General features: G+C 39.6%; 1 protein-coding gene across 1 annotated transcript in view; it reads right to left on the bottom strand.

Annotated features, from left to right (window-relative positions):
* Nucleotides 1-13,570, bottom strand: part of itfg1 (integrin alpha FG-GAP repeat containing 1) — a 143,592-nt gene that overhangs the window by 86,367 nt on the left and 43,655 nt on the right. The window contains exon 9 of the mRNA XM_053320941.1: nt 10,966-11,060. Coding sequence (XP_053176916.1) covers nt 10,966-11,060 — 95 coding nt within the window. The remainder of the gene's footprint in view (nt 1-10,965; nt 11,061-13,570) is intronic.

The raw sequence follows: 13,570 nt of genomic DNA, 5'->3' as shown, positions 1-13,570 counted from the left end.
CCACATTCAGGATTTCTGTGTTGACGCAAATGTTAGTTGAGGGGTTGATTTATTCACAGAGGCTGGCAAACAACCACAAACTCCTTGTTCATTCTAAACTAATTAAAATAAAAAAAACTTTAAATTTCTGGCATTTCTTAGGGTGTTTAAAGTGGGTAATGAGTCAGCTACAAATGAACAGGTCACACATAGACATACAGTTGACAGCACATCTCTGGGTTAAGTTCAAACCTATGACATGTAATTAGGGTTAGCAACACTTTGACCACACATTTTAGCTATGTGGAAATCATTTGTACTGTGCTCCCATCGAGGGGTTCAAATTAATGTAATAGCGAATATAGTACCTTGAATGCAGACTGAGCCTCTGACAATGCTTTTCACAGTTACTTTAAGAAAAACACTAACTTGGGAGGTAAAAAGAAAATCACACTATTTGCTTGGGTGTATTTGTAAATCCCGAGTTTTAGAACCTCCTCTCCTCAGTGAGAGGATATTGTAGTCTTGCCTTTAATGCCGTTCTCTGTACACATCAGACACAGGTACTTAAGAAGCCCTCCCACTCTTTTAAACCAAATACAAACGAGGCATCTTTCCCTCATCTTGACAATTCAAATGTGGAAATAATAGGGCCCTCGAGGGGGTCTCGTTGTAACACTACGACTGACTGAGGTTAACATTGTGAAAAAACTAACGAGATAAGCATACAGTATATACTGTGTGAAAACAAACAGCACGCCAGAGACAGCCGTTTAAGAGGCCTCTCTGAGAACATTATCACCTCTCACTTAATATGAATGCTACTTCACTTAACAGCTGAATCATTTTTAGCACTGCTGTAAGCTGTGACTCTCCATTTATGTCACAACATCTCTCTTTCACTCCATCTTCCTACAATTCCATTAAGTGCTGGTGACTGAATACAACAGGAAACAAAATAGCTGTTATTTTTTGTTTCGTTGTGCAGGAGAAAGGTTTATTGTACAGTGCATATATTCCCAGTGAATTCATTTTAATAGAGTTCTAACCAGTGACAGGCATGCTGGTCTCCCTGCTTTCATTAGTGCCATTACAATAAGTTGTTAGCCAGTGGACTCCTGTGAATTACACATAATAGGAGAGAGGGAGGTGTTATGAAGAGAGAGAAAGAGAGATGATTATCATCCCTAATCCTTACCCTAACACCATCACGAATAGAAATGTATTAGTAAAATGTGCAGCGTGTTCAGTTTGGTACATGAATTATGTCAGATTGGTGCACCCTATGAACCCAACAATTAGTCTTCATTAATCTAATATAGTCTAATTACAGTCCAGGTCAGGCCACATGCAGAACATAAAAATTCAAAAGTCTTACCAAAAAAGCTTAATCAGAGGTGAACTGTGTCCAAATGTGCTCATTTAGTACTCTTTATATGATTTACACTCATTGTATCACTTGGATTTCTGACACTTACTAATCACTGACAGGTACTGGAAGGCATGACTATAGTATTTACATCTGTAAACAGGTCACAAGCCATTGCCTTGTAGGACTGTTAGCAGAAACAGTTTATTTTGTTCCATTTCATTTACACTGCACTATATACAGCCGAGTATACATTCAACACAAGATACAAAAGAATAGATAGGGGACAATTTCAGCCCGAGATGGGCAACAGTATATCTCTGGAAAGAGCTATATCATATTAACTTTTTTCAGAATAAATAATAAAAAAAACTATTTTGCTTTCCTCACTGTACTCAAAATATACCAACTAAGGGCACCTTTGTGCTATAAATCAAATGGACACATATATACAAAGTAGCTCCATACACCTACACATACACTTGCTCCACAGGAATACATTTTATTGCTCCAGTTGTACAAAAAAATATATATATATTGTTGAAATTCAAAACTACAATAAAAGATCAATTTAGATCCTTGTGTAAGTGAATGTGAAAGTGGGTTCTAGAGAGGCGTGGGACCAGATAGTGGCAGTTTAAACTATTCATGAATGTTAAACAGAGAGAGCAGGTGCTTGGGAGAATCACCAGAGACACACTCACCAGAACTGCCACTAATAGCTCTTAATAAGACCAGTATGTCTGAGAAAGACACCCACAGCCTATTACCAATTAGTTTGACATTTATCACACATGCTGTGATGTAACTGATGTAAGTTCCTATCAATCCAGCTGTGCACACAATGTAAACACAGGTACTGACATAGAGTTAATACATACTGGGGCCACTGTGTGTACAGTAGGGTGGGCAGGAGTGGTGATGGTAGTACTGGTAGCGGTCATGTTAATGATGGTGCTTCACATGATACTGACAACACCTTTGTAGCTTTTGTAATGGCCTTTGATCTATGTTGAACTCTCTCATTAATGCACAGGTCTAAAACTCAAATTGGTACTTTTTGTGTGTGTGTGTGTTTGTGTGTGTGTTTGTGTGTGTGTGTGTGACAGATAACACACAAAAATAAACTTTCCCCTATCAATAGAGATACTAGACAGTACTTGAGTAAATTTACTTACTTACAATCCACTGTTGCATTTACAGTAAATAATTAAAATTAACCAAATGTGTGATAAATGAAGCATAATCGTGTGCTAAAATCATGTGTCGGCATCAGACTTGACTCTTGACATTTTTGGTTTTGCATCTGAATAATAATGAATACTGAAATGAACATCAAAATCCAGTATATTTAAACTCCACTTTTTTCACTGTAATACTGAAACAAAGAGCTTACAAACTGTAATGTCACTTTTTAGATCCCTAAATGCAGCGAGTCTAGTCCTCAGGTTTGTACATGGAGTGGGCTGACATAATGTACAGTAGGTGGAAGTGAGCAGAGGATGATGGTAATTATGCTCTTCTACATACAGATGGTGTCATAAAAGCAGCGCAGTGATAAAGCAAGACCCAGGTTGAATATTTCTCAGACCAAGGAGCTTGGAGCTTTAATGAAACACTACGCAGTTAAGCTCTCATTAAACAATCGTTGAGTGATGTTGCGATAAGGTTTAAGAGTCTGACCGCATGCCATATGGGCGTATGGCTTGGCTATGATTACTGCCATCCAGAGTGAATGGGAGTGCTGGAAATGACCACTGTGTGGTTGCTGGCAGAGAGAAATGAAGGGGAAAGTGAGGACTGGGAGGCTGCTGCCAAACCCATTTGTGGCAAGTAAACACAATGCTAGACATGAATGGACATAATGGTGCACTGTCCCACACACAAACACACATTTGCAGAGGTAAACCATTACTCTCATGTTGCAAAAATACCAAACCCAAAGCCATAAATGTCACAAAAAGTCAAAATGTGCCTGCATGTCAGTATGTCTTGATCTGAAATGACAGTTTATCAACTGCTTCATAATCTCATTTGGTTTCAATCCAAAATCAAATATGTGCTGACAGCAAAAAATCTACACAGTACTTTCAAAACTTTGTAACTACACATTAGTCCAATGTCAGCAGTTATTCTGACAAAGCAGGTGGCCGTGTTTTTAAAAGGTAGATACCATCTTAAATCTTTTTTTTTGCTCTTCAGTCTGTGGGGTAAATGAATTCACTTGTGAGTTATCTTTATGCTGGAGTCCTTTTGCTCTGTACTCAGCCCTTCTATGATGATCTCTCTCAGGACAGAGTGAGAGGCCTTTGCCGGCCGACAGCCTTATCAGCAGACCAGTGTGCTGGTGTTGGCCCCGAGGCAATCAGTGTACTGTCTGCTGCTTCTTTTCTAACGCTGATTAGAGGAGGAGAGAGAAAGAGCACGGAGAATACCAACAACATTTAACCGCCACTGCAACAATGCCTGCACAGGAAGGCACGCGCACTAACTGTCTATCACCCATCAGGCTGAAAAGATTCATCTGGATGTTCTGTGATAGCACAAGAGCGATTGATTAAACTGGAGATGGCATTTTTAAGACAAAGACGGTTTGGGAGGAGAGCAGAGGCTACAAGCATGATGGTGATTAAATAATAGAAAATGAAGGAGGCTTGCATAATTTGGAAAAAAAATCATTGGATCTGTTGCTTATGGATGAATATACACTCAGAAGCATTTGGGTGATGAGATCAAAACTGAACACACATTTGCTTGCATGCACAGACGCAGACCAACAAACAGACAGAGAGTCGCTTAATCAAGTAGTCCGATGGTTAATTAATTAAATGAAACTTCAGTGATGCATTATCACAGCTGTCGCCCCCATTTTTATCATTAGAATGTTTCCTGGAAGAAAAGCTTAACATTACCTAATGACACCGATATGTGATGATCATATTGTGTGAACATATGGTAGAGCAAAAGCGTATGATAAAAGGCTTAATTGTGTTAAATTAGCTGACGATATCACAAAGCGTAAAAGCAAAAGTGGAAGTCATGAGATCAGTGTTTTCTGATGGAGCAGAAGGAGAAAAACGGTCATGAACAGCCCAGTGTTTCTCTGGTGTTTTTCTTTTATTGCTCAGCACTTCTGTGTGGAGAATTTATAGGGAAATCATACGGGTCTCAGTGAGGATATTAAAGGTTTCTAATCTAATCAAATCATATTTCCTTTAAGAAGCTGAAATGAATAGCCAACCTAACAGAGGAGCTCCTCAAATAAATCATGAAGCAGTTATTCCTTCTGTGCGGCTGTGGAAGCAGGGCTTAAAATTAACTTTTTTCCCTCAGCGTCCCGCAAATGTCCCGAATTCTACTATCAAATCTCTCAGAATTAATAACCATTGTCCTCGTCAAACCTTTCCTTAAGACAAGTCAAATAGGTTGTACACAGTTGCAACATGTGACACTGCATACGTTTCAAAAAGTCACTGTGAATGTAAACATGCATGCATGCAATCTTAACGAGAAACTGACTTAACATTTCTATATTGAAGGATGTTAAATTACACAGATGTTTTATGAAAATTCAGAGTTCAGTCTTATGTTTAGCTCCATGTGTTCTCTGGCACATGTCAAAACAATGCACCAATGTGAGTAATTGACCATGAATGATTGAATGAGCCAGCAGTCAATTCCATTCACTACAGGCCTGTTAATATGCCACTTTATTATGTTTTAATATTTATTTAGATGAGAAAGTACTCATTCAGATTACAAATATGTGGTCAGTTTATCCAAATAACACCTATTTGAAATTTAGCTCTTCATTTTTGTATTGTATTTTTGTGTCTAAGCTGCTATTTTTATGTCCCAGGGACAACAGGAGATTCTTGGTTTTGAGTGCTGTGTGGTATGGACGTTTTGACATTTAATCACTAAATGTAGCATTTAGTATTTGAATAATGTCAAGTGTGTGTCTTTATAGATTCATCTGTAGCCCGACATCCTCCCAGACAAACAGCAATCCTAAATCTAAATAACTCTTGTTACTGATATTCGTTGATTCAAATACCAAGATATTAACCCAGAACTGAGTGTGTGTGTGTGTGTGTGTATGTGTGCATGCGTGTTTGAGTGTGTTCGAGTGTGTTTGCGCAGACGATCCAAATGACCTACTTAATGGAGATGAAGACGATGATGAGATTTGTGCTTGTGAGGTAATCTGATACCTTTAATGGTAGTGAGCCGCATATAAATGGCTTTTTACCAAACAGAAGGAAAACGCAGACTGTGTACAGAGAGTTTATTATGGTGCTCTGGATGCACGCTCATGCACATGCACACACGAAACAAGCGTACAGAAAAACGCACATTAAAACCAATAGGGGCACAAACACAGACCTCGACATAAAGATCACTCTCTCTCACTAAAGTGTAAAAGAGACGGCGTGCTCGCAGACTTCCATTGATTCAACCTGGCGGAGAGAGCTCTCGCTTCATTAGGCCAAGAAATTAAAATGTGGGCGGCCTGCAGTGGAGGTGAGGTTTACTGGGTTGAGGTAAGGGAGGTGCTGTAACATCAACAGACAACAAGGCTGTCCAAGGCAATAAAATAAAAAAAAACAAAAAAAAAAACAGGTGTGTAATGGAGCAATGGCTTTTATGATTCCGGAGATATAATGACTGTAATGCTCAACACATTAGAACTGGCACTGAGAGACAGCATGAGATAGAGCAGTGGAGGAGTGGGTTGGGGGAGATTATGGAGCACCTGTCTACTACATGGTGAAGTGGAAATTAGGCCAGTAGTACTATAATCACTGGTGTTTGTATGATTATGGGTCTACATGTATGTTATGACAGAGTTTTACTGTAGATAATGATATGCCAATGACATGTCTAATCTGTAAGCATGGCATTTGCTACTTAAGTATATTCACTAAGAGATGATAAGAGGTGTGCAGTTTTCTATTGGTATACTGCAATACCAAAAAGACTGAAATACCAAGGCCCAGCTGGACTCCTTTCCCTTTTTTAAAAGCATAAAGCTTTCATTGAAATGTGCTTGAATAGCAAAAGAGAACAGAAATTCCACACACACTGCTCCACACAAATGCAGAGGAAGTAGTGACAGATGCAAACCATGACTGACTTTCAAGATCACACTGAGTTAGTGTTTGATTGACGTTGCTGGGCGATATGGACACAATCAAATATCACCATACTTTTGACCAAATACCTGAATATCAATATTGCAACAATATTGTAGGGATCCTGGCTAGTCTTAATGTCTTCTTGTGAAAATTAGGATTAGGAACCCTAACCCTGCATGGCAACTATGATACTGTAGTGTGTTTCCCAAATCGAGCTTTATACAGTGTGTTCTTTCTTCTATCAAATTGCAAAGCATCTTTATATTCACTCATTCAAACTGGTCTTCAAGTTTGTGCCTGAGGTTGACCTCCCTACATATCTCATAAGCGTGGAACCTTACAATGTAGAATTTAAATATATTGGATGCTTTGTGCTTTTATGTAAATGTATGTTCGCTGTCAAAATAATGTAGGCAGCTGTGGTCTGTGTAAGAGTCAATTAAAGAGTTGTTACTTTTAAGTGGGATAAATTATAACTCACAGTTCTAGCTTGTATACCTTTACTGGTATTCTAAGAAGAGATGATAGTTCTAACCTCTTAACATGGTATTTCTAACTGAGGTGGTGATAGCAGTTGTATACAGTACGCGGTCATGGTTTGTCCCCGGAAAAAGGCGGTCAGAGTCTGAGCCAGAGATGGAGTGAGACCATATGTTTTTGTGTCAGCAAGGCAGGATGTGGATGCTGCTACATGCTGTCAGTGTCACCTCTTTGACCACTGACTGACCGGCAGACTGGGATGACTGGGAGGAGGCTGTCTGGCTCCACACTGGCAGTCCTTACACTGTCTGGGCAACAACAGTAGGAAGCTGGCTCAGTCTTGATGGGGGCAGGAAGTGTGTGTTATATGTGTGCAGGTATGTAAAATTGGGATTGGGATTTAACAAGAAAAGAAATAAACACAGTAATGTGCAAACTAAAACTTAAATTCATACACTGCACACAAATTAGAAAAACTTATATTATCAATCTCATTCTCACTTTAGGCAGAGGAAAGATTATTATCACTATAGGATATTAAAAAAAGAAACCAAAATGAATTATTAAATGGAAAAATAATGCTTGGAAGCTACATTGCTAAATAATTAAAGGGTCTCTTTCTCTCACTCTAGTCTAACCTTCAGACACCATAAAATATAGCCAACATTATCTACCAACCACCAATCCACAAAAGGATAGTAATGTAGTAATTTTCAAAGCAAGTCAAGTCAAGTCAAGTCAAGTCAAGTCAAGTCAAGTCAAGTCAAGTCAAGTCAAGTCAAGTTAAGTTAAGTTAAGTTAAGTTAAGTTAAGTTAAGTTAAGTTAAGTTAAGTTAAGTTAAGTTAAGTTAAGTTAAGTTAAGTTAAGTTAAGTTAAGTTAAGTTAAGTTAAGTTAAGTTAGGTTAGGTTAGGTTAGGTTAGGTTAGGTGAAGTGAAGTGAAGTGAAGTGAAGTGAAGTGAAGTGAAGTGTGACTGGTGGTCATATAGTTACAATTTGGGGTCGGTCATTCACTAACTGATGACAGGTGAGTAAGAATGGTGAATCCCCCCACAAGTTACATGCAGACAGGCTGAGCTACTGCTGCGTTCATTCTCTTTATATGACACCAGGATATGTGTGAATATATACAGTAAATTCTGACAATTCTGTACATGATACAAATCTAGGCAAATAGACATATTGTGATTACTTAAAAGGTAGTAAGTCTCAATTATTGTTCTGATTAGAAATATCCATTTGTAAAGCCAGTTCATCATCAAGGCTAAAAAATATTGAGGTATAAATTAATAACATTCCTCGGCTAGATTAATTTTAACATACTGTATGAGCCTTGGTTTTAAAAATGCACACACATGCACTGGGACCAGGAGGAATTTAGTTTCTCATAAGTCTTTGCTTTTCTTTGCCGCAGACACACAATTACACTGTTTTCTGCTGCTGTGTCCTGTTGTGTTATAAAGTGTGACATCAAAATAAAAGACCCAGAGTGCAATAAATGTGAAGATTGTGTGTCTGTAAAGGACAGATAATGAAGCTGAGAGACTGATGGAAGACCCCTGTGGTTTCTACCTATATGGTGAACTGAAGGTCTGGGGCTGCTGCAGAGGTGGGGAAAGGAAGGAAGGAAGGAAGGAAGGAAGGAAGGGAAGAAGGGAGGAAGGAAGGGAAGAAGGGAGGAAGGAAGGAAGGAATTGCTGTTGGGAGATGGAGGAGGCAGCCCACATGCACAGAACTATAGACACACACTAGTTTCTGCTCAGCGGGAAGTCCATGCACACCCGAAGGCATCTCATCATTTCTTTGCCTGTATACAGTACATATCACTCCTCATATTCACTCTCTCATTCCCCTTTTCCTATCCTCCTGCTCTCATTCCCTCTGATGGGATGTTGCTCTCAAAGTGGAAATGAAAGGACAGAAAAACCTTCTTTGACCTCCTCCCCATCTTCACCTTCTCATCTCATCTTCAATTCCTCCCACCTTCTTTTTCTCTCCGCCTTTCATTTTCTCTCCTTCACCTTCCCTGCCTCCTGTTTTCTCCTGTCCTTTTTTACATCCCTCCATCTCTCTCTCTCTCTCTATTTAAAATAGGAGCCTCTGTAATGGGGCCACACACCTACACAAACGTGGTATAAGATCGACACAATTACAGCTCGGAGAGTCTTTACACCACAAATAATAATGAACTGATGAGATCAATACTGCCATGCCACAAACTGCATGTGTGTGTCGTGTCCATTAAAAAAAAAGTGAAGGTACTACGATTGTGTTTTATTATCGTTATTCCCGGAAAGCATAGAAGCTTAGAGAGAGTTTAGTTTCCTCCTCGCCCGCCCACCCTTTTTCTCTGCGCTCATCGCTGTCTTTGACAGTGATGACTGGCTCTCAAACACACGGCGACACAGCACACAACATGTGTTCACTTCATCCATCAGTCTCTCTCTCGCTGCCTCCTCTCCTCTTCGTTTAACTCTCTCTTTTCAGTTCTCCTTTCAATCTTTTTTCTTGTTGTTGCTGACAGGCAAACAAAAGAAGGCATGTCCACAGGGAGTGCGCATCTGTGTCTGTGTGTCTGTGTGTGTGTTTGTGTGTGGGGAGGGGCGTACATGGAGGATAAGCCCGTAATATTTCTATTTTGGATTGAGAAAAGACAGTCGAAGCTATAGTTCTCTGGTGGCAAAGGAAGGAAGAAAAAAGGAACGGGGGCCTCCTGCCAACTGGTAGGATGCAAACTGAAAAGAATCACACAAGATGGCATGTAGGTGGTGGTGAGTTTGTGTGTGTGTGTGTGTGTGTGTGTGTGTATATTCATCCAAGTGTAACAGCAACTGTGAGCAAACATATATATCATATACATTCATGTGTGTGTTTACATTAATCGGATCAGGCTGCATGTGCTTGTGCATATCCGTTACTTTCATCTCACATGGCTTTGACATCAGATGCATGAGCGCTGTCTTTCTTAGCGAGAGCCCCCCCACGGTGAGCCACATGGCTAATGCCGTCCTAAAATAGACAGCCATTGTGCAGAGAAACAGAAACTCTGGCATTGCAATGGAGTTGCTGGTGAGGTGTTCCTCCTCAGAGACAAGCTCTAATAAGCCATGTGGAACATAAAGCAGAAGGGCAAGACTGAGAATGTCCTCATCATAAAAACGCACACTTAAAAACAATCTGCTTGCAAGTGACCTTTTTCGGCCATGAAAGTTATTATCGTCCTCTCTAAATAGAACATACTAAAGTGGTGCGTTTACCATAGCAGAATACATTAGAGAAGAGGTTGAGGTGGATGGCTGGCATTGGAGATTACAGTCTATTTAGTAATGATGCTGTTATTTCCTCACCTTAACCTTACCTAACTTACCTAAACACAGCCAGCAGATTAGAAAGCTTTAGGACAGTCATATGGGTTGTTTTGGAAGACGCTAACAAATAAGCTATTTTATTGTTTTGGTGTGAAGACTTGTTGCCCAAGATTGAAATGGAGAGTGATTTTTCATGCTATCCCTCTCATATATATATAACACAGACACCAATGCAGTCATCTATTAGTTAGGATCCTGTGCTCGGACCTTCAGACATCAACATTTTCAGAGAGTGACATTATATTGTTGATGAATTATTGACTGTTGGAATGAATTTCATGCTATCCACCATGTTTCAAACATCACTGAATTGCTTTGTCTTGTCGTTATCGTACGATTAAATTATATTTGTGTAATCATAGCATTTAATAAAAACTAGAAAAAAGAACAAAGGTGAGCACAGCAGTGTTGAGCGGAAAGTGTAACAATAACCAAAGTAATGTCTGAGGGTACATAGGATTTGAGAAGAATGTAAGTGAAATAGCTGAAAGCACAGTACATTATAGTAAATGAAAGAATAGAACAGTAAAGACCACCTTGTAAGAATGGTGAGTGGGTTAGTGGTGTTGAGTGGAGAACAAAATGAGTCTATCAGTGTATGATGGGTGTATGGCTGTGTGGGTATTATGTACCTCTTTCAAGCCCGACTTGGCCAGGTAGATGGCACTGCGCTGACAGGCGTCGTCCAAACACACGGGGAGGAGGTGGTCCTGCTTGCCATCGCCATCTGCCAGAATCAGACACAGAGAATTAGATCGAGAAGCAACAATGTTGGACTGAACCGGTGGGAAGCGTGGTCCTTTGTTTTCTAAAGCTGTGCTACTTTAATATTTTAACTCAATCAGAATGACTCAGATTTGTTCAGGAGTTGACTTTGAGCGTGGCACAGTTTCTGGCAACATAAAAAAACGTTTCCTGTTTTTTTTTTTTCTTCCTATGTGTGAGCCGGATCACAGGAACATCTGCTTGTTTTCTACAAGCAAACACACTTCCAAAAGCAGCACTTGACTCTTTGATGCCTTTTAATAATGTCAGCTGACTTGAAGTATCATTTTCCTCACTGATTCTCATCGCTAATAATCATTATTATCATGATGCCATGCAGGCTACATCTAATGTACAAACAGTAGCTTTTCAAAGCCCACACACACACACACACACACACACACACACACACACACACACACACACACACACACACACACACACACACACACACACACACACACACACACTTAGCATGACAAAATGATGTGATGTTGAACACATCATAAATGACTTTTCACCACGTTTCCATCCACAAGAACAGATCTACTGGCTGTTTTACTGATTTTTCAGGTCTTCAGGTCAAATGGAGACATGGCAACCTTGTAAGGGTGCGGTGAGAACAAGAGAGAGTTTATATTCCCCTTAAAACTGTGAAACTACTTCAAATTGCACAGATTCCAGCTACATAGCAGTACACAAATTCAGTTACATTTACCTCAATAATTCTAAATGTTCCCATGAATATTTAATGCTTATTTTCTTTCTTGTGATAGCTCATGTCTAATATGTTTGTCTTGACTAATAAATCCGAGGTTGTGGGTCAGTGTTGATACTGTAGGCTCTGTTTAACATCTTGCTAGTTGTGTTATTGTTATTTTATTACATGTGATTCAGACATAAAATTCACAAAAAAAGTGACCAGAAACAACATAATATTTGAATATCAGGTATTTGATATGTGTCAGAGCTTTTTTTTTTTTGTTTTTTTGGAGAAACTAAACACCAACCAACAACCAGTAAATTCAAAGGTTGCCACATACAATTAAACTAACATAAAGAGGTGAAATTACTTCCAGGGCCTCTCATCAAGCAGTGTATCTGAATTCCTTTTCAATGGAGCGAGTGCAACACTCCCAAACAGATGTTGTACCATGTGGAAGGGGAAATGTGAATGACGCTGATGATGAATGACAGTACAAAGCAGGGGAGGAGAAACTGAATGTGGCTGTCAGGGACAACTGAGCGAGAGGCAGACAGGGAGAGAAAAAGTGAGACAGATAATGAGATACACTGCAGATGACAACACAAGTGCTTTGGTGCTATTTGATTTTAAAATCTTGTTTTTATTTTAAAAATCGAAAAGAAAAATGTCAAACTGTCTGTCAGAGTGGTGAGGAAATTATACTTGTTTCCAAAGGTGGATGTGTTTGTTTTCTGATATTCTTGAGGCCGATAGTTGATGAAAACACACATTAAAATGATGCTTAAAAACTCGCCAATGAAGATATATGAAATTGTAAAAGAAAATAATTTTGTTTTATTTAAAAAGCACTTGTTTCTAATGGTGGGCAAATATCTTTAAAAAGGGTACACTGCAGGTAATTGTTTGTTTTGTCCGTTTTCCAGGAAGCAATTCACATAATTTAAAGGTGGCGTATTATAATAATGAAACAGCATGTCAAGTTTATATCCAATTTGCAGCTGGAGTATGAATAGCAATTTTATTTTTTCATTAATTGATTGTTTTTAAACATAAAAGCAATAACACATTCAATCTAAAATCACCGGAGCCTGAAGTGTTTTAAATGAGAGTTATAAATGTAACTAAGGTTCCATGAATACTGGATGACTGCCAGAGACAGTATGAAATATGAATATGCATTGTGCACATGAGGTCAAGACATAATACAAAGTCAAGGCCAAACATGCAGCTGAAGGCAATCTGGGTGAGGATGCCAAATTTGCCCCCCAACTATGACAGATCCTGTCTCAGTGGGAGAGGCCAAGGCACTCCGTTGAGGATCACAGAAAACCATATTCTCCCTGGCCAGTATTGAGCCACCAGCAGCACTGTGTGCTTGCATCTGTTTATTCGGTGTTAGCATGAGTAGTGGAAGAAGAGGGACGGCATGTTGGAGGCAGTCTGGCCAGGGGTGTACCAGCATATCCTGCCCCCCATGGACTGGTGGACAGTGTGTTGATGTTTTCAAAGCAAAGAGGTTGATGTCTGCTTTGCCGAACCTCTCCTAAAACATCAGAACCATCATCCAATTCAGTCTCCACTTGCCAGGACGGCCCCTGCTGAGATTCCCTGACTGCCTTGTGGTTACACAAAGCCCCCCACCCTGAGAGGGTGTTGCCATTATCTCCCAGTGGTAGGAAAGTGGGCCCAAAGTGTGGCACAGGTAAGCCTTGTTTCTTGAGGGATCTAGATAACCAAGTGAGACCATCACCATCCTGCTTTGGTAC

This window comes from Scomber japonicus, chromosome 1 (genome assembly GCF_027409825.1).
Source record: "Scomber japonicus isolate fScoJap1 chromosome 1, fScoJap1.pri, whole genome shotgun sequence".
NCBI classification, from domain to species: Eukaryota; Metazoa; Chordata; class Actinopteri; order Scombriformes; family Scombridae; genus Scomber; species Scomber japonicus.
Note: the sequence above shows the minus strand (reverse complement) of the source record. Positions and strands in the feature narration are given on the sequence as shown.